We start from the raw sequence: 27,160 nt of genomic DNA, 5'->3' as shown, positions 1-27,160 counted from the left end.
TCTGTAATTTGTTTTATTATTAGACTACGTTTAATACTTTAAATATATGTCCGTATATCCGATTTGACAACCAAACCCAAAATTTTTCCCCAACTAAACAAGGCTTATTTGGGGCTGATGGATGGTGTACTCTGGTGATGTACAGGATCCGGCATGCAATTTGGATGAACTACAGTTATTACATTCAAGTCTGAAGAAGCTGATGCTTGTTCAGTCTTACAGCCACTTGTTTAATGCTTCAGTTCAGTAAAAGAATACTGACCTCCTAACTAACTTGATCTTAAGGGTCAACACTTTCCAGATTTCCAGTTAATTAGATCATCTGATCTTTACAAAATAAGTACTTACACAGGACATGAAGTATTTAGGGATACTACTGTACTCGAGGAAGAACTAAAAGTTGATGAAAACTAAGTTGTCATTACTGAGGAGTCAAAAAAAAAAAAAACTAACACTTCTCTCTTTTTCGTTAAACAAAAGCTCCAGATATGATAAATGACCATGTATAAAGTCTTTTACTCTATTTTTTCAGACCAAATCTCATATTCTGGCAAATGAGTCTATTGTCTGAAACAGCCTAAACTCAGATTCTCTCTTCTGTGTTTCCTTTTTGAGATATTTCATTTTCTTGGTATATGCTTAGAATCAAGGACAGAATCCTCAAATTACAAAACTATTCCCTTTTCCTGTGACACGATTTTGCAGTCCACACGAACAGGCCCATCTGGATATTGGGCCGTTTACAGGCCGTGTCCTTGAAGAGGCCGTGCTGGCGCGGCCCGGCCCGTTTTGGCGCGAAGCAATGAAGCACGATGGGCCGTACGGCCCAAGTCACTTCTGACAGCAGCTGTCTATATATACAAAGGTAGCCGGAAACGCGTCTTCCCTTTTCCGTTTGAGCGGTCGAGTCGCAAATTCCCCATCCAAAACACCACTCTCCTCCTCCAGTCCAGTAAGCCCCTCTTCTCCTCCCTTCCCCCAATTCCATCCACTGCTCTCAAATCTCAATACTACTACTGTTCTATCGAATCGATTCGAAATCCACACCGCTACTACTGCTAATTACGCTCTCTTTCTTCTTCTCTCGCATCATGCCGCGATTTTCGAATTTCCCTAGATTTTTTCCGTCTCAAAGGTACCGATTTATTTTATTTTTTTTTTCAATTTTTTGATCCTGATGATGCGTTAGATCTGTAGCACGCGCGTTCAATTCGTCTCTTGTTTTGAGGATTTGTGTTGCTTTTTGTGGGTTGGTGGTTTAGGATTTACGTTTTCTTTTGTCTTGTTGGGGGTTTCTAGGGTTAGGGTTTTGGGATGGCGGATCGGCAGCAGTCGGAGGAGCCGGAGGAGCAGGTGGACCTGGAGGGGGACGACGACATCATGGACGACGACGACGGGTACCGCCGCCACCGCCGCGAGGACTCCGACGACCCGGAGGAGGAGGATCCCGATGAGAGGCAGGGGGAGGGCGACGGCCGTCGGGAAGACGCGGAAGGGCCGGGGGGTGCGGGTGGGGATCCCGCCGCGGGTGGCGAAGGAGGCGCCGATGTGATGGACAAGGTTGGCGGCGATGCCGGGCCCGAGGACGAGGAGGAGAAGAGGAAATGGGACGAGTTGCTCGCTCTGCCGCCTCAGGGCTCGGAGGTGTTCATCGGTGGTCTCCCACGTGACACCACCGAGGATGACCTCCATGAGCTATGCGAGGCGTTTGGCGAAATCTCTGAGGTATCTGAATGATCTAAGGCTTTTCCAGTAATTTTTGCATCCCTGTAACACATAGTGCAATAACCTGAAGCTCTGGATGACAACAGGTGAGGTTGATGAAGGATAAAGAGACGAAGGAGAACAAAGGATTCGCATTTGTCACCTTCACCAGCAAGGATGGGGCTCAGCGTGCTATTGAGGATCTGCATGACAAAGAACACAAGGTATTGTGGCTCTCTGGGTTGCCACAGAGGTTCTAATTCCATCACGTATGGTGCACTTATGTTGGATGGTATGGTCTGTGGTGCAGGGGAGGACACTGCGGTGCTCATTGTCACAGGCAAAGCACAGGCTATTTGTTGGCAATGTACCCAAGGGGTTGAGTGAGGACGAGCTGAGAAACATAATCCAGGGGAAGGGCCCAGGTGTTGTGAACATTGAGATGTTCAAGGTGTGTCTGTGATTTCATGGTTGTACTTTGCACTAGGAAGGCCCCGAATTTGCTAATTGAGACCTTGTTTTGGTCCTGCAGGATTTACATGATCCAAGCCGTAACCGTGGGTTCCTCTTTGTTGAGTATTATAACCATGCTTGTGCAGACTATGCCAAGCAGAAATTGTCAGCACCAAACTTTAAGGTTGATGGTAGCCAGTTGACCGTCAGCTGGGCTGAACCTAAGGGTTCATCATCATCAGATTCTTCTTCTGCAGCTGCCCAGGTATACACTGTCAATGAAAAGTCAGCGCTATCTATGCTCAACGTATGCACTGCAACTCTGCAAATTGAACTAGGGCCCCTTGGGAAAAAAAACTGTTTATATTGCTATTTTATTGGGGTAATTCACTTGTAAAAGAGGAATTGGATTTGTTTCTTTTGTGCCATAATTTGCTAAAGGAACTGGCAAATGATCAAAGAAACATGAAATATTTTGTAATTCTTATGTTAATCATTTCTCATTCACATTAGTTTTTGTTATCTGGAACTACTGATTACCATTGTTGAACCAAACTAACCATCATTTTATTGATGTATTTCCAGGATGCAGCTGCATCATGATTTTAGTTTCTACATGGCACTTTAAGGATTGTATAACTGACAACACTTTGTTGTATGTAGATTAAAGCAATCTGAAATACTAGTTAGATTGAGTGTTTGACTTGGAAGTTATTCTACTCATTCAATACCACTGCCCGCTGGCTCAACCTGTGCAAGGTTGTTTCTGTTATGGATGGATGGTCCTATTCGTACAAGGCACCCTTAGCTTGTTGATTTTTTTATATTCATAGAGATAATTAGCTTGGAAATGTCATATAATTTTGTTTTGTTGAGCCCTAGGAACATTTGTCTGATTGGCCTTTTCTTTTACAGGTGAAGACTATATATGTGAAGAACTTACCAGAGAATGCTTCTAAAGAGAAGATTAAGGAGATCTTTGAAATTCATGGAGAGGTCACAAAAGTCGTTTTACCGCCTGCTAAGGCTGGGAATAAGAGAGATTTTGGGTTTGTTCATTTTGCTGAAAGATCAAGTGCATTGAAGGCAGTTAAAGGAAGCGAAAAGTATGAAATTGATGGTAATGTTTTCTCCATGTTGTTATCCTTTTATCATTATTTATTAAACTTGATCTTAATCTAGGTAGGTGCTTTGTGTGGAAAGCAGATGTGATTTGATCATTTGCTGCAATGATTTTATGGGACCTTTGCAGTTACCACCACTACTCTGTATATTAGTAACTTCGAAATATGGTTGATTAGAAATAATCTTGTGCTAACTGAATCACAGGGCAAGTGCTGGAAGTATCCATGGCCAAGCCATTGGGAGACAAGAAGCCTGATCACTCGTTCAAGCCTGGAGGAGCTCCAAATTTTCCTCTTCCTCCTTATGGTGGCTACATGGGAGATCCATATGGTGCTTATGGTGGTGGTGGTCCTGGATTCAACCAGGTAAACCAAACTAAACCAAGTGGTGCTTATGGTAGGGTTGGTCCTAGTATACCTAAATACCAAACACATTCTGCGAGAAAATCCACATATAAATAGGTATAATACATATGTATAATCTCGTTGGGTCAAATGCTTCGTTCTCTGGCTCTTTTCGTCCATCCACTAAACCCTCAGTCCACAAAATGACCCATTCTTGAGCATCGCCACTTCAGCTACAGTCTGCCTATAAGGCCCAGTGGCCCACAATGCCCAACACCAAATCCTAGTTAACCAATATCCAGCATCTCTATTCCTCAATTCCCCATTTCCAGCTACCCAGCTGGCAGCATGGGTGCACGGTCACCCAGGCATGGCATGGTTACTGCGGTCCCAAGTGCCAAAGCTGACAGGTGCCCAGGGTGGCAGAACGTCGCATTTGCCAGGAGGAGCAGCTGAGCAAGTAGTGTGCCTGTTGCGCACTAGTTCTCTGGATCCTGTACAAGGACATGCAGGTAGATGGAGGAGCTAGCATGTGCGTCTTGATTCTAAATCCTAATCTTCTCTGTAATATGTGCATCTTGATTCGAAATTCGAAGTTTCTTTGTTGATACGTAAATGTGAAATCAAAGTATGGTACATTGTTTTTTTATGGAAAACTGTGGACTGTAGACACCAAAACAAAAGTAGAAAGATCTGTAACCACATCGGGGCGTGTTGTAAGAACACTAACATTGACCTGTGACGGTGTATCAAAGCAATCCAATAGACTGTTCACTTCACATGCTCCCTTGATTTGTATGTAGATGATGAAGTTCTTAGTGTTGTCTAATGATGATAAAGCATCATATTCTGAAGTTGTGAAAAATGCCTTGAGTCTGTTGAAGATTAGTCAACATATATTGATAGTCTGTTAATGTTCTTTTATACATGGATCATGATTTTTTTGCATGAACTTTCCATTTAGTTATTAGATACTACCTCCGTCCCAAAATATATCTATTTATAGCATAGTATCTTGTCCCAAAATGAAGCTATTTCTCCACCTACCTCCTCTCAACTAATTAATATCATTCTCCTTCACCTACTTTCTTTTTTCAATCTATCACAACCTTCCTCCAATCATTCCCATCTACTTTTTATTACTTGTGCCAACCTAAAAAAGCGCACATATGAGCTGTTTGTTAATTGTGGGGCTAAATTATACTCCCTCCATCCCAAATTATAGGGCGCCGCTGCCCCCTTTTTAAGGAAAATCAAACTTGGTTGCTTTTGACTAATAATCATACTAACCATATCTATACTAAGTATTATGCATGTTATATCACTAGATTTATATTTTGAAGTACTTCTATGTGATGCTAATTTCATATTTGTTGGGATCATAGAATGGAATAAAATACTAGTCAAAGTATATTATTGAAGACTGTAAAAAAAATATAGGTCTTATAATTTGGGACAGACGGAGTAGTTTTCTTTAATGATTTTGTAACACCTTTATATTAAATTGCATGGTCATCTATTGTACATTGATTTTGGTAGTTCATATACTGTCCTTTTCCATGAAATATGCTTTAAGTAACTCTGAATACCCATGCTAGAAATCCTGCATCCACCACTGCATATTGACAATTTAGTCATTGTCTCTATCAACATTTTTGTTACAGCCTATGATATATGGTAGAGGACCAGCACCAGCTGGAATGAGGATGGTACCAATGGTGCTCCCTGACGGTCGTCTGGGATATGTTCTGTAAGATAATGCTGTCCTAGAGTCACAACTCACAAACAAGTCTTACCATACATCTTCATTTCCTAACAGTTCTGTTTGTAATGTCTTGACAGGCAACAACCAGGTGGAATCCCTCCTCCGCCCCCACCGCGACGGGGTGACCGGAGGGATGGTGGCAGCAGAGGTGGCGAAGGAAGTCATGGCCGGCGATATCGCCCTTACTAGCTTTTTCGTTCCCTTGGTCCTGCTGCCATCCAGCCATCACGCAATGTGATGGATTTCTTAACCTAAAGAAACAAGATAGAAGCTTGTAACCCTGTTCCAGCATAACACCTGCAATTGCGCAAGACATGTACCGTCTTCTTTTTTCAGTTATATTTATCTGTCATGCATGTGGTGCTTGTGACTTGAAAACAGTGTCTTGAAGCTTTGTATCTCGCGGTGGCGTCTGTAGTGGTAAACCGATGGAATTGGAAAATTATCTGCAGACATACAGTTGGACCTGTCTACCTCTTTACATTTTTTTCCCCAAATATGTTAATCTTGTGCCAGTTTTTTCGGTGGGTGCGTGATTTTGTAACCTCATCATTGCTGGTCTGTCCAGGACTCCTGGTACAGCATTATGCTCCTGGGTGTGCTTGGCTGCTTGCCGAGATTGTCATGTGGGGATTGCATTATGCACGGCGCCGTCGCAGAGTTCCGCCGACACAGCCGTAATGAGGAATAGTAATCGGTTTAGTCTCTGTTCAGTTTAGGAGTTTGTTAGTCATCTTTATCTCTTGAGTTGTTAGGATTCTATCCCTTAGCTCCCTTATAAATTGTAAGCTGCTTTCGTTGGAAGTAATCAATCAAAGTTCAGATTAATCTAGTATCAGTTCCTGCCTCGCAGGTGCAGTGCCGAACACGGCTCCTCCGCGCCGACGAGGTCCAGGACCATGTCCTGTTACAGCCTATAAATACTTCCTCCGTCGCAATCCTCCTTCCCATCTCGTCTGTAACAGAGATTCGATGGACCGTTTGGATAATAGGAAAGGGAAATGATTTTTCACCTATGAAGGGGTTACTTTAAATACTACCCATCCATTTTCTCCAACTTGTTTCATCATAGTCCTTCATTTAATCCCAATCACGCTCCTCATTTTCTATTATTTAAACTAGCCGAGAATATAAGATAAGCACTATCGTTATGTCCCATTTAAAGGGATTATAAGGGTTTAGTTGTGGGCCATTTAGAGGACGACTGCGTAGTAGAGAAATTTTAAGGCAATCGTTAATCAGCAAGATGGTAAACAAAAGATTGCGACAAATTTATGAATCTAAACTCTTAAAGTGGCCTTTATACTGCTAATTTATTTATTGGGGGATACTACTAATTTATTGTTGGGGGTGATTCACTTGTAAAAGAGGCATTGAATTTACTCCCTCTATCCTATAATATAAGAGATTTTGGATGGATGTGACATATCCTAGTACAATGAATCTGAACAGACTGTATGTTCAGATTCATTGTATTAGGATGTGTCACATCCATCCCAAATCTCTTATATTATGAGACAGAGAGAGTATTTCTTTCGTGCCATAATTTGCTAAAGGAACTGGCAAATGATCAAAGAAACATGAAATATTTTGTATTTTTTATTAATCATGTCTCATTCACATTAAAGTTTTTATTATCCAGAACTACTGATTACCATTGTTGAACCAAAATAACCATCATTTTATTGATGTATTTCCAGGATGCAGCTGCATCATGATTTTAGTTTCTACATGGCACGTTAGGGAATGTATAACAGACTACACTTTGTTGTGTGGAAGCTAGTCTACTGATTCAATACCACTGTCCACTGGCTCAACCTGTGCAAGGTTGTTTCTGTTATGGATGGATTGTCCTATTCGTACAAGGCACCCTTCGCTTGTTGATTTTTTTTTATATTCATAGAGATAATTAGCTTTGAAATTTCATATCATTTTGTTTTGTTGTTCCCTAGGAACATTTGTCTGAATGGCCTTTTCTTTTACAGGTGAAAACTATATATGTGAAGAACTTACCAGAGAATGCTTCTAAAGAGAAGATTAAGGAGATCTTTGAAATTCATGGAGAGGTCACAAAAGTCGTTTTACCGCCTGCTAAGGCAGGGAATAAGAGAGATTTTGGTCAAGTGCATTGAAGGCAGTTTAAGGAAGCGAAAAAAAAAATGAAATTGGCGTGTTGTAAGAACACCAACATTGACCTTTGATGGTGTATCAAAAGCAATCCCATACACCGTTCTCTTCACATACTCCCTTGATTTGTATGTAGATGAGGAAGTTCTTAGTGTTTGTCTAATGATAATAAAGCATCATATTCTGAAGAGAAAAATGCCTTGAGTGAGTCTCTTGAAGATTAGTCAAATTGATACTGTTAATGTTTTTTCAAACATGGATCATGATTTTTTTGCATGAACTTTACATTTAGTTATCAGATATCTAGTAAATTTGTGAGATATATATATGCATTTGAGCTGTTTTCATCTGCGGGGCTAAATTATTGTTTTATTTAATTAATTTCTAGCATCTTTATATAAATTCTATGAAACATGATTTAATTAACTCCGAATACCCATGCTAGGAATCCTGAAGCCTCATCTTTTCGCTGATGCTTATCAGCTAAAATTTAAATTTTCAACCTTAAATTTGGAGTTGATTTTGAAATTTTCTCATTAAAGTTTATTTTTCAGACTTTGCTTTTAGATTTGCTAAGAACACACATGTAAAAATTCTATTCACAAATAATTCTTCGTTTGCAATTGCTTCGTCTGCATCCGCTACTGCATGTTGACATTGTAGTTGTTTCTATGGACATTTTTGTTACAGCCTATGATATATGGTAGAGGACCAGCACCAGCTGGAATGAGGATGGTAACAATGGTGCTCCCTGACGGTCATCTGGGATATGTTTTGTAAGATAATCTCTGCTGCCCTAGAGTCGCAAACAAGTCTTACCATATACAATATCTTCATTTCCGTTCCCTTGGTGCCGCCAATCCAGCCATCACGCAATGTGATGGATTTGTTTAACTAATTATGAAACAAGATAAAAGCTTAGACGCTGTTCCAGCATAACACCTGCAATAGCCTAAGACATGTACCGCCATCTTCTTTCAGTTATACTTATGTGTCACGCATGTGGTGCTTGTGAATTGAAAACAGTCGTGTTCAAGTTTTGTATCTCGCGGTCGCGGCAGCGTCTGTAGTGGTAAACCAATGGGATGGAAGAATTATCTGCATACAATTGGACCTACCTGCCAGTTTTTCTTCTTGTGATTTTGGGCTCATTGGTTGCTGATTATATAAGCGGTAAGCCAGTAACGGCTTATTTTTAGGGATAAAAAATGATTTGCATGTAAAAATTACTACATGTGTCCTTAGTGTGACTTAAAAACGAAAGCTAAAAAATAAAACTACATTGAAAAAAAAACATCAAAACCAACTTTAAAATCAAGTTTTGATAAGCCATAGGACGAATGATGAGGCTCCTTTTTACTCATCATTACTCGAAAAAAATTACAAATATACTTATTTTTTTAATAATTTACCATTATATACCTGCATGGAAATAAATTGAAAAAAATATACCCTCCCGCCACGCAGGACCGATGGTCCCGCGGGACGACGGTCCCGCAGATCCAAAACGCGGGACCGCGATGGTCCCGCGCGACCAAAACGCGGCACCGCGGCTAGAGCGATTTTATTATCCGATCGGCACTGTTTAGTACTTTTTAAACACTGTTTAGCACTGTTCATTAGGCAGTCCGGCAGACCCATTGTGTGGAACCGGCATGCAAACAGTGCCAACTAGTTTGTGAACAGTGTCAACACATTGATAAAAATCGCTGCTATAGCGCTGCCGCGTTTTGGTCACGCGTGACCGTCGCGGTCCCGCGTTTTGGATCTGCGGGACCGTCACTCCTGTGTTTTAGAGCTGTGGGGCCGTCGCAGGATGGGTATATTTTTACAAATCTTTACAATAACAATGCAGATATATAAACGTAAATTATTGAAAAAATAAGTTTATTAGTAAATTTTTTTCATCATTGCTCCTCTGTCCATGAAGAGTATTATAGCGTGCTTGCCGAGATGTAAGGCAATAGGTTGGACGAATTTCTTTATTCTGTTACAAACAAATTTGGTATAATTTTTTTAAGGCAATCAATCTGAATAAATAAACTTAAGTCGACCAACAAACATTTACATCGTCTCGTTTGACATTTAAAGTTGGTTTTGATTTTTTTTCTAAAGAATGTGAAAAAAATTGTGAATCTGAAGTCGGCGAGGCGCCTCCCCGTGAACCAACCACCGGTGCTCCACGGCGGCCTTTGCCGTCAGCCTCTTCCTGTCGCCATCTCATCAAAGGCAAACAGCCGAAGGTTAACACACTGCTGCCGAGTCTGCACCCCTCGGGCCGCCCTCCCTCCGTGGAAGGCAAAGGAAATCACATATGAAGATGCACCGAGGTGGCATGTCACGTCCAGAAATTCCCGAATAGAATTTCAAGCAGAATGTGCATTAAAACCCCTGTTCAGTACCGGCCAGGGTACACAAACGACAAAGTTGACATACAAATCCACGTTTTACAAACATTATAAAAATCTTACATAAATACAGCGGAAAATAAAAGATAATTGAAGCTAAGCCTTGACTTGTATTGCAGCGGGAACACCATTTCACAGGCATCCTCGACGGCACGGACGAAGCCTACTTCTCGGAGAAACCACCATCGGACGCATACTCAAACTCTGAGGGTTGGGAGATAGAGCAAGAACTACCCACTGTACTCAACAAGTCATACCGGAACGGAGGGTATGATGCAAGGTATAACCAAAGGAGGGCTAAAAGAGTTCATTTGCATAAAGCTAGCATTTATAAACAGTAGTTGAAAGCAGTAAATCAATTGTAATGATTAGCCAATATTAAACCAACCACTGCTGAACGCTACACCACGTTGAGACAGGCCCAAACCACCACCTGAACTAATCAGTTCCATTAAACTAATCTAGGGTGAGACTAATCACAGTGAATCTGGTTGACCGCCCATAACCGCGGGCACGACTATTCGAATAGTTTTACTCTGATCAGAGGTGTACAATTGTACCCACAAGACACAGCCCCACAACACATTCCCGTGCGTCGACATGCCACCACGACATACTGGAAGGAGGCCGTGACAGGACCCTTCGCATAACCCCCTCTAACCAAGCACACCACATCTTAGGTTTCACCCCCACTCCTCTCAAGGCAGCGGACAGTCCCCTATCGTGTCTAGGTGAATCCGAAAGCCGCATAAACCATCGCAGCGCCCATCCGAACTCCATCACGCCCACCCTTGCCTGGATGCGTCAGATAGAGGGAAGCTACACTACAAGCCCAGCCGTTGCCCATACTGGTTTGTGGTAAGTATCAGAAATTCTTCCAGGGTTTCCTACGAACCAGTCCTTAATTGCCATGGGCACGACCATCAAAACCATGCACCCACAGCCCACCATTTAATATATTTTAATTAACCAATACCACAGCGGTGGCACTAATCCAACATCAATACTAGAATCTAGAGTCTATGCATTAATGTCCCCCATTATGTACTAGTTGAACTAAGCATGGCTAAGCATTCCCTAATCTAACATCTAGTCATATTACAACCCAAACTAGCAAAGGAACAGGATAACAAATGATATGGCTGAGACAGTAGGTAATCATCCCATAGTAATATTATAAAACGATGCAATATTTAAAGGAAAACAATAGAGCATTTGCAATATGGGATCAATATGTTCAAGTGACAAGCATGACTTGTCTTGCTCTCCGGCTGGAGGAACCTCGACGACTATTTCGAAGTACACCAGAGCGTCGGGAGAGCCGGAATCTATGCGACATACAAAGTAAACAATGCAAATAGGCTATAAGACTACTGAAATAGAGAACAAAACCATTTTTAATGGATTCATTGCATTTTTCTTGATTTACTGAGATTTGAATGGGCTTAAACGGAGCACGGATGAATTTTCTATGAATTTTAGAAGATTCACTGTGTTTTTACTATAAAAAGAAAAACCATAATTGATTTATTGCCAATAATTAGCCCTGGTGACGTCAGCGAAGGGGGGGGGGGGCGTCGCCGACATGTGCGGGCCCCACATGTCATTGGCTCAATGCCGCTGGTCCACGGTGAATCGAGTCGACGGGACCGGGGATGGGAGCGCCACGTGGCGCACACGTGGCGCCGACGTGGCGGCCACGTGGGCTGCCACGTGGGTGGCGATGGACGGCCCCGATCTACCCTCGGGTAGATCTGACGGCGGAGGCGGCGTGCGGCCGGGAGCACGCGCGGGCCGCGTAAGCCGGCCCGGCGGCTCTGGCGAGCGGCGGCGCATGAGGCCGCGAGCGGCGGCGACACGGCTAGGCGGCGGTGCTAGGCGGCGTGGGAGAGAGAGGGGAAAAGGGGAAGGGTCTCACCGATGACGATCGACGACGACGAGCGACGGAAAACAACGACGATGATGGGACGGGCTCCGGGGCAACCTAAGGAAACAATCGAGAGAGATTAGAGAGGGAGAGCGAGGCAGGCAAAATCGCGCCGGCCGAATGCGGCGGCCATGGCGAGCTCACCGTCGCGTGGTGGAAAGCGGACTCCTGCGGCGGAATTGGACGGGGAAGGGGTGGACGGCATGGCCCGCGGTCTTGCGAACCCGACGACGGCGATGGCGAGGCTCGGCGACGGCTCTAGCGGCGGCGAGTGGCGGCCGAAGGTGGCTAAAGCAACGGCGGCGGGTGGTGCACGGTGCTAGGGCGAAGGAGAGCTCAGGAGTGGATGGCGAAAGAGGGAAAAAGGTGAAGGAGGAAGCGGTGGTGCATTTATTAAATTAGGGTTTCTCTCTTGCCATTACTCAAACAATTTCTCGGGGTCATTTATTAATATGATTTAGGCTTGGGAGAAGAACTTCAGGGTGTGACACGGCGATACCCTGAACCCTCTGATGGCTGCTGCGGTTGCTGCTGCTGTACCATATTATTGTTGATGTAAAAACACGAGGCCTGGGAGATCTGCTTAACTCCAGTGGAGGTCCAAAAGCTTGCCTTTAGGTGTATGAGCGTGCCAGTTGATTTGATCCTGCAATCAACAAGAAACAAAGACAAAGAAACCGCGGTTAAATCCATAAATGATAGCCGATCGGCTAGTTGCCGATGACATATCATTTATCTTTGAGCTGATGTCACATATGCATCGATCGGCAATTATGAGCGAGTAAGAAAGAACTAAATCTACTCGATCGGCTGTAGATATTAACAATATTCAATCCTTATGTCGATATATACTTAAATCAAGTGATTGGTATAGATTGGTCGCCATGCCGAGACAGTATAAATCACTTAGATCGAAATATATATTAACAACGAGATTATATATTTTCATAGCATAGCCGATCAGATAGATCTAGTATGTATCGGCTAATACTCCGATACCACTCTATATTAAGATATTAAAGCAAGCAGAATATATCAAACAGAAACCTAATATACTTAGATGCAACAAGATCTTAACATAAAGGGCAGATCTAAAATGTCAATTAAGCATATAAGATAAAAGTAGTTAAATCAGGTAAGATCGGCTGAAACCCCGATGCTACCCTAATTGACAACCAAAAAGCAGGCTAGAGATTAAGATTCTAATCACGACTTATAAGGTCAAACTCAACTGATGCAGCTATAAGTATGAAAAGAAGGATAATATCTAGACAATCAAGTCGTTGGATGTTTCATAGAATGGTAGATATCTTATATAATCTAAGCCAACGTTGATATTTAATCTAATCGGCTGCCTTCTAATAACAGATGTTAGCCGATTGGAGGTGAGATAACGATATTGTCAGGGATTATATAAAATATATGATAACTCGATGAAATACATAAACAAAATTAGAGTATCATAAAGATGGAAGCACTAATCCCGAGAACGCAAGCCGCCATAACAAGTTTTACCTCTAGTTGAAGATCGAAATCGATGCAGCTCAACCCGAAAGCAAGAACTCGTCGAATCAAAATAAAAGTAAAAGGGTGGCGATGCGCCGAGATTGTATTGAACGTGTGTTAGTTTGATTACATGGGGCTCGGGGTCTATTTATACCCGAGATTACAAAATATGTCCATATCGGACACGACTCTTATCTCTAACAAACTCTAAGATACCATAAGTCTTTGCGGCAGACTTTTGTCGAAACATATCTCTAAGGAAATTACATAAAATATCCTAATTAATAGATACAATTGCCTTCTTAGGACTCTATCCATGCGTGGCAATCCTCATGAAGCTTATTAACTCAACCCGACAACGTATGCCTTGTCATATTATCAGATTCAGCTCAATCGGCTAACCGTGTCCAACTCGGACTCTGCCAATCCTGGCCGCAGCCGATTCGGACTTCAGCCGATCTTTACTCTGTTTCCGGGACGATCTCCATCTCGAACTCCATCTCGATTTCTTCTTCATCTCCGATCCTTGGATTACCAAATTTGGTCGTTAACAATTATACACTTTGATTTTTTTTCCTATGTTAAACTTCTTTAATTTTAATCAAATTTATAATGAAATATAGCAACACCTACAACACCAAATTGCTTTTATTAAATCTAGCATTGAATATAATTGATTTTATTAAATTGGTTTATTTTGTGTTGAAAATGTTACTATATTTTTCTATAGATTTGATCAAATATATAGAAGTTTAACTTAGAAAAAAGTCAAAACGTTAGAGGGAGTATAATGCTAGTGCCACTCATGGTTGGGGAAGTCAACATTAAGTCATCCCGTGCTGCAAGGTGAGTAATGGCGATCTTCGTGCCTTGTTAGTTCGATCTCTATGTTAACGTTCCTTCGTTAACGCTGATGCCTACATGTGGTGCCTGCTGGCAGTCATGCTGTGAGAAGTCTACATGGTATTGGTCTCCATGGTGGCGATGTATATTGGATCTGTTCTTGCTGGACGTGCCCGTCGCTATGAAGTGGTCTGAATGTTTGCTCTCTTTGAGAGAATTTTGTAATAAGTGATTATAGCTTATTTGAAGTAAAGGCGGGAATTTAATCCATTATCCAAAAAAATCACCGCATCATCTTCAAAACTATATTGACATCGAAATCGTAACCTAATCATGTGATTTTTTTATAATATTAGTTTTTCTTGTTGCAATGTATGAGAAGATGAATGAGCGAAGGGTTGATGCAATATACTCAAATTTCAGGGAAAAATTTTCGCGAAAAGTTTTAGTTGTGCTCTTCTCGACTTTTCCTTTGAAGCAACCTTACTTTCTTTTAATCTCTTTTACTTTGGACCTAAATTTTATTTGTAAAGTTAAATGCTCTCTTTTAAACTTTATAAAATCCTTCTTTATTTTAAACTTTATAAAACCCTCCTTTTTATTTCTTTCGACTTTTACAAAACCCCTCAATTTATTTCTCTAGCCTCTAACTGTTGCTCTGGGATATATTTCCTTTGGATCCTTTCCCAAACATCTCTAGAGTACATGAAATACCATCTCCCTAGAGTCAACACTTTTCCTTTAGAGCTTACCATTCTACCACCAATTCTGTTCATATAGAAATTCTTATGATTCCCCGTCCACATTTATTTCCAAATCTAGATTTATTAAATGTTCTTACTTATTGATGGCGCGTGAATCACTGATATATCAGTGTTGTTAACACGTGGATCTATACTATTTTATCATTTTATCTAAAAATAAAGTAATGTAACTGTTATAAGAAATATATATCTAAGAAATTTCTTTACAAGCTGCAATCATATTTTTTATTTATGCAGTTTGTGTTTTCCCGTGTAGGTACACCTGGAAGCCAAGATTTGTGAATATCTTGAACACTAAAATATATAATTTACAAAGAAATCAAAACCAAAACAATATAGAAATATAAAATACAAATTCTAAAGAAAATGAAAACATAGTTACCAAGCATACTAGTTACAGATGGGAATTGAGATGGTTGTCCACCTGCTAATCGCGCATCTGCACAAGTGGCCGAAAGTAAACTGTAGGGCTTTCCACCATCGGAAACCTGATAACTGAGGGTACCGTCGGCCATTCGCTAATTACTGACCACTGATCGCCGAGGGGAAATTAAGCCGACGGTTTGCCCTTGGCCACTAGTACTAATTACCATGTGTTTTTGTGTATGGCCTACGGTTATCTCACACTAGGCCAAAAAAGTAAGAGATCTTGAAGTACTTGGTTCGGAGTCTCAATTATATTTTTTATATAATTTACTAATTCAAAATTTGGGGAGAAATTACCAGAATTGTCATGATTGTTATATACCTATATCTAACAATAGAAAGAAAATAAGAAGAAGAAATAGAAACGGCAAGCAAAATGGTCATTTGGCTACCATGGGGGATGAATAGTCATGGCAATATTATGTTATTTTCTTAAGTCGAATTCTCTTCGTAAAGCCATTTAACAGCCTACGATTTTTTGATCGTATGGAGAAAATTGTCTATAAAATCATCAATGCAGGATTGGATAAATAGTATTAATCAGGACAATGTAATTTTCAGCAGACATTTCATTTGATCATGAAGCAAATATTAGTTAGCTTTGTAGCTTGTCAACAAACGATTTAGATCATTAGATATATAGTGTTTACTATACAAATAAAAAGCTTCTATACACATTCCAAGCTACTTTAATTTAGCTCTATGAAATTCTTTAATGTGATCGAAGTCGTGCATTACATGTATACAACAATATCTAACATGGTCCAAGTTCCACACTACAGAAAATAGATTACACAATCTTGTGCTACAACAAACTGCATCTCTGTCATAGCTAGAAAACATAGGTAGGAGATGCATGCTTGAAGACATAAAGTTATTTCAATCAATGGATACTAATTTATAGGATAGGTACGCTGCACATACCAGAAGATAGATTATATATATAGCTTATTTGCTTCACTTCCAGTTGTTGATCTATAGCTTGTAGAGTTCTTTGCGTTCTGGAGTGCATGTTGCAGAAAGACTCACACTACTACTTGTGCTAAAATCAGCACCAAAACTCGTAGGAGTTGTTTCAATACTAATCTCTTCATGGTGTCTAGGACTCAAATTATAGCTTCCTTGTCCATGCTTTCTGGCTCTTCGCAACATCACAAGTCGTTCTGCTACTTCCTTCATATCAGGTCGTTCTTCAACCTTTTCTTTTAGACACTCCATTGCCAACTTACCAATTTCTTCCAAGATAAAGATATCTTCTTCCACCGCGATCTCCTTATCAAACATTGCCCTCCCACTGTGTACTTCATCATAGGCCTTCTGGAACTCGATGATGAGGCTAAAGTTCTCGCCATATATAGTTGGCTTTCTACTAATGAGCTCTAGCAATACAACACCAAAACTATAAACATCACTTTTCTGCGTTAAACGACCAGTCTTATGGAATATTAGGTCTATGTATCCCATGCTCCCAAACAAACATGGTGAAGTCTTTATCTACAGTAAGAAGCTTGGATGTCCCAAAGTCTGAGATCTTAGGGATGAACTTGTCTGTTAAAAGTATATTGGCAGGCTTGACATCACCATGTCGTATGGTACAATTTGTGGACAAGTGCATGTATTTTAGCCCTTCTGCAGATTCAATTGCAATGTCCAAGCGTATGTCTAGTGTGAGAGGGAGTGAGCAATTGGCATCACCATGGAGAATGTCTTGCAGACTCCCATTAGCGGCAAACTCATACACTAACATTGGAACATCCACCTCCAAGCAACAACCCAATAGCTTGATAATGTTATTGTGCATCATTCGCGATTGTATTATAACTTCATTTGTGAAATCCTCCTTCCGAGCTTCATTTACCTCAATTGAAGTCTTCACTGCCACCATTGTATTATCTTCGAGCGTCCCTTTGAACACTTTACCAAAACCTCCTTGGCCAATAACGTGTGAATTGTTCTTTGTGATTTTCTTTAGATCATCTAACACGCCACTCCTACCTTGGCTTTGCTTTCCTCAGCCGATGATTAATTTCTTGTTCAACCTCCTGAAGGCGCTCTCTGTTCCTCAATCTTTGAACCCTTCTCTTCTGATTCTTTGTGAAAATACCAGAAGGACACCATTGATTCTTCTTGATTACATTGTCCTCTTGGCCATGATCTTAATTCACTAGACCCAATCTTTGATGAACAGAAACTCTTGTCTGCCTTAGTCGATTACCCCTATTATATGATCGGCTTGAGCTCTCAACGATATCACTGCACCCAGGGCAGTTTTCAATAGATGGCAACCTCATACCTTCATTCCAGCAGAATCTAAAGAACTCACAACCCCAATGAGAATCAAAACCATCATCGTATTCTTCATGATGCCTCTCCTGCTGCTTGTCTTACTTCCTCTGATATTTGTCGATAATCTTAGCCGAATTCGCCTGAAAACCCCTTGCACGGACCCTATCGGCTATTTGGCCAGCTGTATGCACCATATTAACAGGAAAAGGGTTACCGTCGACCTTCATCGGCTTTTTGGAATAATCAAACCTAATCTTGCCCCCCTCAATGGCCACTTGAATCTGCTGTCTAAAAACCTTGCAATCGTTAGTAGAATGAGACCCAAAATTATGCCATTTGCAGTACCTCTTTTTACCTAATTCTTCAGCCGATGGGATTGTATGACCAGCAGGAAGTTGAATTTGCTTCTCTCGGAGTAGCATATCAAAGATCTTGTCAGCTTTAGTAATATCAAAGTCATACTTCTCCTCTTTTCCAGAACTTTTTACCCATTGGCATGGTATGACCTTTTTACTCCTCACCCATTCGGCTGCAGCTATTTCAGAATCGTCCTCATCATCATCCGACCCATACATGTACGGACAATCATGATTAACCTTCTTAGAGCTTTTCCTAACTTCCGCAGACCTATGCTCATGCAAGGTTACCTTCTGTATCAGATGTGACAAGCTATCAAAGTCTTCAGACGAGAATTTCTCCCTAATCGGAGCAATCATACCCTGAAAGGCCAGATCGGCTAACTGGGCATCAGTTAAACTCAAGCTGAAGCATTTATTCCTCATCTCCCTGAATCTCTGAATATACTCGTGCACAGGTTCATCATGCCGCTGCTTAATCGCTGTCAAGTCAGATAATTTCATCTCATGAACCCCACTGTAGAAATAGCTGTGGAATTGCTTCTCCAAATCGGCCCAACTATTGATCGACCCATACGGCAAAGAGGAAAACCAAGTAAAAGCCGATCCATATAAAGATAACCGGAATAACCTAACCTTCAGAGCGTCTACAGCCGATGCTTCACCACACTGAGCCAAGAATCGGCTAATGTACTCATAAGTTGACACACCATCTTGTCCCAAAAATTTGGAGAAGTCTAGAACTTTGAACCAATTAGGAAGAGGAACTCTCTCAAACCACTCAGGGTAAGGCTACCGATACAAGCTTCCAGTCTCTTTTGGTTTAAGCCCAAACTGTTCCCTCATTACGTCAGCAATCACATCGGCCCACGGTCGTTGCTGAGCTGCCCCTTGTGACTGCTGTTGCATGGGCTTGAACTGACCGTATTGAGACGCAAACTGAGGTTGAGCCAATCCCCCTGGCTGATATTGGGCTTGCGGGGAAGGAGACTGATATTGATAATTCATGTTACCCCCTTGGTAATTATGAAGGTTCGGCTAGATATTGCGTACCAAGTGCTCAGGAACAACTTGAGGCATTACCCGGCTGTACGTGGTGAACCAAATGTTCTGGGACAACTTGGTTTAAAAATTGTTGTACAGGCTAACCACCAGGCGTTGCAAACCCAACCGATGCGCTTATTGAACCTTGGTGCTGGATCGGCTGAACGATTTGCTGTCTTAACAGCGTCTGCTGAATCGGCTGCAGGGGCTGCTGCCTTGGTGGTGTTTGCTGAATGGTTGCATGACCTGTTGCCGGATTGGTTGTACAACCTGCTGAATTGGGGGTGTCTGTTGAATCGGCTGCTGATGTATTGGATCAACAACAGGTTGAGGTGGATGAAACATGGCAGCAACCTGATCTTGGGTCAGCCGATTCGCAACCTGCCCGCCATGCTGTGGCTGCTCTCTCATTAACAACCGAGGGTTCACCGGCTGGCCTGGCGCCATCGCTGATGAAGTAGGTAGGGGAGTTGATGCCGGCGCCGTTGGCTGAGTTGTTGGTGCAACGGAGGGAACCGCCTGAGTAGATGGCTGAACATCGGTAATCAAAGACCGATAATTTGGGAAGACACCTCCTTGCAAATAAACCGGGCCTGCAGCCTGATGCTCAGCTATTGAACCATCGGCTATTGACTTCATCATGTTTGATAAGGTATTGACTAACACCCCAGACTGATTGATCAAAGCATGATGCACAGCGTAATCAACCCGATCTTGGAAGTTATTGAAAAAATCCTGTGCCACATCACTATTCTGATTAAGATTTCCTCCCTGCAGCCCCTGAGCACCATCACCTTGAACTCCATGCACCCCGTCACCTTGTACTCCATGGACTCCTTGAGAATTGTCGCCTTGATTTCCTAGAGAGCCATCGGTAGCACCTTTGATACTCGGCTGAGCCGAGCCGTCTGGAGCTTGTTTCCCATCTCCATCCTTAGAAGAACTGGTCCCAGGATCATCAGCAACCACTTTTATTTTGTACTTCTGAACAAGTGTCCCCTTGCGGGTCTGCATGAATGAGTTCAAGAACTGATCCCGTGCTTGCTGCAATATTGCTTCAAACTCTTTCTTCTACTCAGGTGTGAATTTTTCTGGATCGATCGGCACGACGTTTCCTTCATTGACGTTAGTCAATCCTAGCTTTAGCATGTTGTCCTTAACAGAGCCTGGGCTAGATGGTGGTGGTGGTTGTTTCTCGGCCATGAAGAAGAATTGTTGGCTGACTTCTTAAATTTCCCACCAGGCGTGCCAAAAACGTGTTGACAAAAAACACGAGGCCTGGGAGATCTGCTTAACTCCAGTGCAGATCCAAAGCTCGCCTTTGAATGTATGAGCGTGCCAGTTGATTTGATCCTGTAATCAACAAAAAATAGAAGCAAACAAACCGCGGTTAAATCTATAAATGATAGTCGATCGGCTAGGTGCCGATGACATACCATTTATCTTTGAGCCGATGTCATATATGAATCGATCGACAGTTGTAAATAGACAATAAAGAACTAAATCTATTCGATCGGCTGTAGATATTTCCAATATATAGTTCTTATATCGATATATACTTAAATCAAGTGATTGGGATAGATCGGTCACTATGCTGAGGCAGTATAAATCACTTAGATCGAAATATATATTAATAACAGGACTATGTATGTTTATAGCATAGCCGATCAGATAGATCTAGCATGTATCGGCTAATACTCCGATACTACTCTATATCAGGATATTAAAACAGGTATAATATATCAAACAAAGGCCTAATGTACTTAGATACAGCAATATCTTGACATAAAGGGCATATTTAACATGTCAATGAAGCATATAGAGCAAATATAGTTAAATCAGATAAGATCGGCTGAAACTCCGATGCTACCCTAATCGGCAACCAGAAGGCAGGCTAGAGATTGATATTCTAAGCATGACTTAATAGATCAAACTCAACTGATGCAGCATTAAGTATGAAAGGAAGAACAATATCTAAAAAATCAAGCCGCTGGAAGTTTCATAGGGTGGTAGATATCTTATATAATCTGAATCAACGTCAAAATCTAACCTAATCGGCTGCTCTCTTCGATAGATGTTAGCCGAATGTAGGTTAGATAGCGATATTGCCAAAGATTATGTAAGATATATGATAACTCGACGAATTACATAAACAAGATTAGAGTGTCATAAAGATGGAAGCACTAATCCCGAGAATACAAGCCGTCATAACAAGTTTTACCTCTTGTTGAAGATCGAAACTGATGCAGCTCAACCTGAAAGCAAGAACTCGTCGAAATAAAACTAAAGCAAAGGATGGCGATGCACCGAAATTCTATTGAACATGTGTGTTAAAAGTTACATAGGGCTCGGGTCTATTTATACCCGAGAATTAGAAGATATGTCCATAACGGACACGACTACTATCTCTAACAAACTCTAAGATACCATAAGTCTTTGCGGCAGACTTTTGCCCAAGAGTATCTCTAAGGAGATTACATAAAACATCCTAATTAATAGATACAATTGCCTTCTCAGAACTCTATCCATGTGCGGCAATCACCTTGAAGCGCCTCAATTCAACCCGATATCATACATCAAGTTGCATTGTCGGAATCGGCTGTACTGGCTTACCTAGTCCGACTCAGACCCAGCCGATCCTAATCGTAGTCGATCTGGACTCCAGCCGATTCCTGCTCTGTTTCCGAACTCGATCTCCGCCTCCGCTTCGCTTCGATCTAATCTTCTTTCCTGACACCGATGTTACCAAATTTGGTTGTTAACACATCTTTATATAAATTCTATGAAACATGATTTAAGTAACTCCGAATACCAATGCTAGGAATCCTGAAGCCTCATCTTTTCGTTTATGCTTATCAGCCAAAATTTAAATTTTCAACCTTAAATTTAGAGTTGATTTTGAAATTTTCTCATTGAAGTTTATTTTTCAACCTTTGCTTTTAGATTTCTAAGAACACACATGTAAAAATTTCATTCACAAATAATTCTTCGTTTTCAAATGCTTTGTCTGCATCCACCACTGTTGTTCACATTGTATTTGTCTCTATGGACATTTTCGTTACAGCCTATGATATATGGTAGAGGACCAGCACCAGCTCGAATGATGGTACCAACGGTGCTCCCTGACGGTCGTCTAGGATATGTTCTGTAAGATAATCTCTGCTGCCCTAGAGTCGCAAACAAGTCTTACCATATACTCCCTCCGTCCCTAAATATTTCATATACTCCCTCCGTCCCTAAATATTTCATATACTCCCTCCGTCCCTAAATATTTGACGCCGTTGATTTTTTTAAGACATGTTTGACCGTTCGTCTTATTCAAAAAATTTAAGTAATTATTAATTCTTTTCCTATCATTTGATTCATTGTTAAATATACTTTTATGTATACATATAGTTTTACATATTTCACAAAAGTCACTACACCATGACCTGAAAGCTGCAACAGCTCATCTGTCGGTAAAGACCACCTTTAGCATCATCCTGTCTGTCGGTAGAGAGTTTTTCCGACAGATTACGTGTATCGGGCGAAAGCCTGTCGGCAAAGGGCTTCTCCGACAGATAAATCTTTACCGACAGATGAACTGACCCCTATGTTTACCTTCAACGACAGACATGTCTAGCGACAGAAACATCTTTACCGACAGACGAGTTGATGAAAAAAGTATTTGCCGACACACTGTCTGACAGCAAGCTCTGCTACCATTAAAAAGAAAACTATTTCACATTATTGTCCATTACACCTGTTTACATGAGCATACCAATTTCAATAGCTAATGACATTCACAATGACAACCACCCTCAAATGTCTGATTCATTTCATTCATTCATTCATCTTGTACATGACCAATTGACCATTCTCAGCATTTTAACAGAGGATTGTGAATTAAAAAAAAAAAGCTAAGAAAGAATTTGTACATTGACGATCCTAAGGGTGGCAAGTCCTTTTTGGCTTCACATAAATCACTTGATTAAGAGGTGATAAAATTGAACTAAGGAAAAACCAGAGGCAGTAGCACCACCCTTAGCAGTTCAGACCTAATCATATGCTACAGCCCCATATCCACCAAGGTTAAGGACACTATCCAGTATGAGGAATCTGAAAACAAAAGTGAGGTACATGCATTAGTTCTTGAACAGTGCATGTTAAGATAAGATTAAAGAAAAGGAAATACAAAAGCAATTAGTGTATAATCAGATGTTTGCTGCCCTCTAATAGTCATGGTTTGCAAAACCAATAGCCAAACAGCACAGCCTCCAATCCTAACCAAAGTCCAAAATAGCTAATCATACCAGAGTAGCTGTGCCAGTTAATCAGAGCATAGCAGATGCCGCAACTAGAACAGCATGCATGGGTAAAAAGCAGCACAGGTTGGCCAAACAAAATAGCGTATGTATACCAAGTAAATCAGAATTTATTCCCTCTTTAAGCTCAGCTGTGAAATACTAGTTTGATCTTAAAAAACAAAGGGGCAACACATTAACTGGATGCACTGAACCTCATGCTCTTTTCATTCTGGATGGCAAATAAAGAATTTCCTTAACACAACAGTTTTCTTTTCATTGTGTATATTGCTAATTTACTAAAATCTATAAACTGAGGTGGCCTAGTAGTGCAATAAAAATGTGAATACATACTAGAAGATTCAAAAATACTAACCTGCCCACATTCAATGTCCTTTACACTACTATTCAATATTGTCTTTGTCAAAAGAACTTCGTGCAGCAGGAAGCCTTAGATGATTAGATCACCTCAGCATACAGGAACTAAAGATTATTATGCCCCCTTAAGACAAGACCGTCTAAATTGCAATACAGGAACTTAACATAAAGTATTTTGTCACAGAACATTAAGCAGCTAAAACATAGCTAAACAACAGAGACCACTCACTCCATCATAGCCCAAATTAAGATTTATCTTATCCAAATGCGTTTGCCACCATCACTTCTGGAATTTTTAGTGATCAAAGGAAAGTATAGAAACCGAGAATTATTATATGTTCAAGAAGCAAAACCACTGAGTACATGATGAAACAAGATCTACAGGAACTAACCTGCAAAGCATTTTTCTATATATATAATTTTGACAACGGAAATAGGAGTTTATTTCAGAGAAAAGAAGTGCTAAGATTTTCCGCACCTAATGATCAGTGATCTCAACTGGATGCATGCTCTTCAGAGGTACATAGATGGATTGCATTAATTAAAGTCCAATTTATTTCAGGCTAAGAAGATAAGGACACAAAATGGTAAAAGTGCAAATCAGTAAGTATAAAAATGCCAACTTGAATTAATATACTCATACCGAATTTCTGTAAAATACTTTAGTTTGCATATATTCAGAACATATGAAGTACTTGCATTCTCTGCATTTGTAAATGCCCCTAAAAGGATTGGAATGAACATTAATCCACAAATTTTATATACTTAATTTAGTAGTCTGAGTATAAAGTAATTATCCAAATTCTATAGTTCAACATATAAATTTTCTGCTGAGCTCAACACCTATAAGGTATGTTCAAGACTTCTAGTGGAGTAACATCCCTGTCTATGTTTCCTGATTAGTGGCCTGCAAGTAACTATGCCAAAAAGATCAGGCAAGCAAAGATGACCGTGATGCACTATATATAGTCAAAATCTAAACTTTGTACAGGATTAACAAATTCTTGAATCAAGTTATATATCTTTCTTGAAAACTGATAACAAATGCATTTTGATCAGCAAAATAATTAAGTTAAAAAGATTTTTCAGAGTTATTTAAGATCCAAAGCAATGATAATTAATATACGAAACCTGTAAAGCTTGTATATTGAGGAGATGCGAGGGTCAGCGAGAATGAGTACCGCCGCAAAGGGGAAGTACAACAAGCCTGCCCACCCCTGGACGTGTGGCCCTCGCACCTGAGCATAAACGCATCAAACTAATCATGCTAGCTACTGCGCAAAGAAAATACCCGTTTATCACTGAAAATGGGGATCTGCAGGAGGACCATGCGGCGCTGGACGGATCCAGTCGCCCCAAGGTAGGGAACAGCCGGATCTGACAACCCCCATTCCCCTCCAATGTCGTGGCGGTTGGACCTACCAGGAGGATGGAGGAGAGCTCCCACGGTGGCTGCTGGATTGGACGATGGGGAGGAGTGCCGACACCAGCTCCGGCGGCTGGCTATGGGAATGGAGTGCGGCGGCGCCGGCGCTGGCGCCTGATGACACAAGAGGGAGAGCAGCGCCAATAGCTAGATGGACGAGGGAGCCCGAATGGAGAGTGGAGACACGGCGATGGGAGAGCGCGAGAGCGGGCGTACGCGGGCGAGGGGGAGCCGGGGGAGAGCGAGCGGCGGCGCACGCCTGATTTTGCGAGGGCGAGATGCGAGAGCGGAGGAGGTGAGAGAAGTCTAGGGTTTGTCCGGAAGGGGATGAGAGATAAAGACCGGAGATTACTAAGCGCGCGCAGGGAAACCAAACAAAATTTGGCCCCAGCCCGCGAACACATCTGATTTTCGGCCTGGCCTCCTCGCGCTCGCGCACCCGTGACCGACAGACTGGTTGACCCCATAAACGGAGTTACCGACAGATAGTTAGTCCTAATTTATCAGTAACATTACCGATAGACTTTCTGTCCTTATTTTGAGAACTACCGACAGACCAGCTGTCACAATGCTTTCTCGACAGAACATATGACGTTGAATAGCAATCTTTCCCAACAGATATATGTCGCGAATTCTGGTACATGGTGTCGTGAGTTTTTAATAAGACGAATAGTTAAACATGTTTAAAAATATCAACGGTGTCAAATATTTAGGGACGGAGGGAGTAATGTCTTCATTTCCATTCCCTTGATGCTGCAAATCCAGCCATCACGCAATGCGATGGATTTTTTTAACTAATTATGAAACAAGATAGAAGCTTAGACGCTGTTCCAGCATAACACCTGCAATAGCCTAAGACATGTACCATCGTCTTCTTTCAGTTATACTTATGTGCCATGCATGTGGTGCTTGTGAATTGAAAACAGTCGTGTTCAAGTTTTGTATCTCGCGGTCGCGGCAGCGTCTGTAGTGGTAAACCGATGGGATGAAAGAATTATCTACAGACATACAGTTGGACCTACCTGCCAGTTTTTCTTCTTGTGATTTTGGGTCATTGGTTGCTGCTTATATAAGCCGTAACAGCTTATTTTTAGGGATAAAAAATGATTTGTAAGTAAAAATTACTACATGGGTCCTTAGTACGTGATTTAAAAGCCGAAGCTGAAAAATAAAACTACATTGAAAAAAAAAATCAAAAAACCAACTTTAAAATCAAGTTTTAAAATTCAAGTTTTTATAAGCCATTGGACGAATGATGACGCTCCTTTTTACCCCATCATTGCTCCTCCGTCCAGGAAGAGTATTGTAGCGTGCTTGCCAAGATGTAAGGCAATAGGATGGACGAATTTCTTCTGTTACAAACAAATTTGGTACAAAATTTTGAAGGCAATCAATCTGATTAAATAAACTTAAGTCTGTCAGGGTTATGAATACCACATACCTAATAGTAGTTGACTAAATCTCGACAAGACCTACCACATACCATGTCTTATATGGAAACTGACCTCGAGGGAGTTCTGGATAAGCAAAGACAACCAGAGTTCTACATGGAAACGACAAGTACTACTCGGATTGTATCCATATTGGTTTCCCTAGTTCTACTTGGACAAGGGGACCTATGGGTATAAATACAAGCCCCCCTAGGAGGAGAGGGGAGACAGGGGATCAACACCCAACAGGATCAACACCCAACACAATAGACATAGAAGCCACAACATAGAAGCCTACATACGCCAAGACACGCCGTCGGATATCGACTTCAGGGATAAGCACGGCTAGTACCCTATGGTGTCTCCGGATACTGTTAGGAGAGACGAAAGCACTATCTCTGATCTCGCCGGGCACGGATTCGAGGAGGAAGGCTACCCTGTTGTCGACTACGAGTCAGATCGTCAGACCGCCATGTCGACAACAGTTAGATAGGCTACCCCAAATATTGTACTAGTGTGATTATCATGAATAAGAGCAATACCGGCTTCGGCCAACAGGATGTAG

The 27,160-nt window shown here is 41.4% G+C and overlaps 1 protein-coding gene and 1 pseudogene across 6 annotated transcripts; one reads left to right on the top strand and one right to left on the bottom strand.

The window, feature by feature from the left end:
* Positions 1-882: 882 nt before the first annotated feature.
* LOC127752463 (heterogeneous nuclear ribonucleoprotein Q-like) lies at positions 883-8,256 on the top strand. Of its 6 annotated transcripts, XM_052277843.1 has the most exons (10): positions 902-952; positions 1,118-1,135; positions 1,300-1,725; positions 1,812-1,928; positions 2,015-2,155; positions 2,237-2,422; positions 3,073-3,277; positions 3,487-3,647; positions 5,291-5,376; positions 5,469-5,872. In XM_052277843.1, exons 3-10 carry the CDS (start codon positions 1,315-1,317, stop codon positions 5,578-5,580), a joined length of 1,419 nt encoding a protein of 472 aa, XP_052133803.1. In that variant the 5' UTR covers positions 902-952; positions 1,118-1,135; positions 1,300-1,314; the 3' UTR covers positions 5,581-5,872. The 6 variants fall into 6 exon arrangements, 2 of the variants coding, with proteins under 2 accessions (XP_052133802.1, XP_052133803.1); XM_052277842.1 differs by lacking the exon at positions 1,118-1,135 and having other exon boundaries at positions 883-952; XR_008012363.1 differs by having other exon boundaries at positions 890-1,135; positions 3,487-4,158; positions 5,469-5,501.
* Positions 8,257-16,367: 8,111 nt separating this feature from the next.
* LOC127752659 (putative wall-associated receptor kinase-like 16) lies at positions 16,368-17,277 on the bottom strand (annotated as a pseudogene).
* Positions 17,278-27,160: the final 9,883 nt, after the last annotated feature.

The sequence above is a fragment of the Oryza glaberrima genome, chromosome 10 (assembly GCF_000147395.1).
Source record: "Oryza glaberrima chromosome 10, OglaRS2, whole genome shotgun sequence".
NCBI lineage: Eukaryota > Viridiplantae > Streptophyta > Magnoliopsida > Poales > Poaceae > Oryza > Oryza glaberrima.
This window is presented reverse-complemented; position numbering and strand designations above follow the sequence as displayed.

Bases quoted from the DNA above. Each gene is read 5' to 3' on its own strand.
- LOC127752463 (XM_052277842.1), top strand. From the start codon at position 1,315: ATGGCGGATCGGCAGCAGTCGGAGGAGCCGGAGGAGCAGGTGGACCTG. The intron at 2,156-2,236 runs GTGTGTCTGTGA...TTGGTCCTGCAG, and splicing joins TGAACATTGAGATGTTCAAG to GATTTACATGATCCAAGCCG. The intron at 3,278-3,486 runs GTAATGTTTTCT...ACTGAATCACAG, and splicing joins CGAAAAGTATGAAATTGATG to GGCAAGTGCTGGAAGTATCC.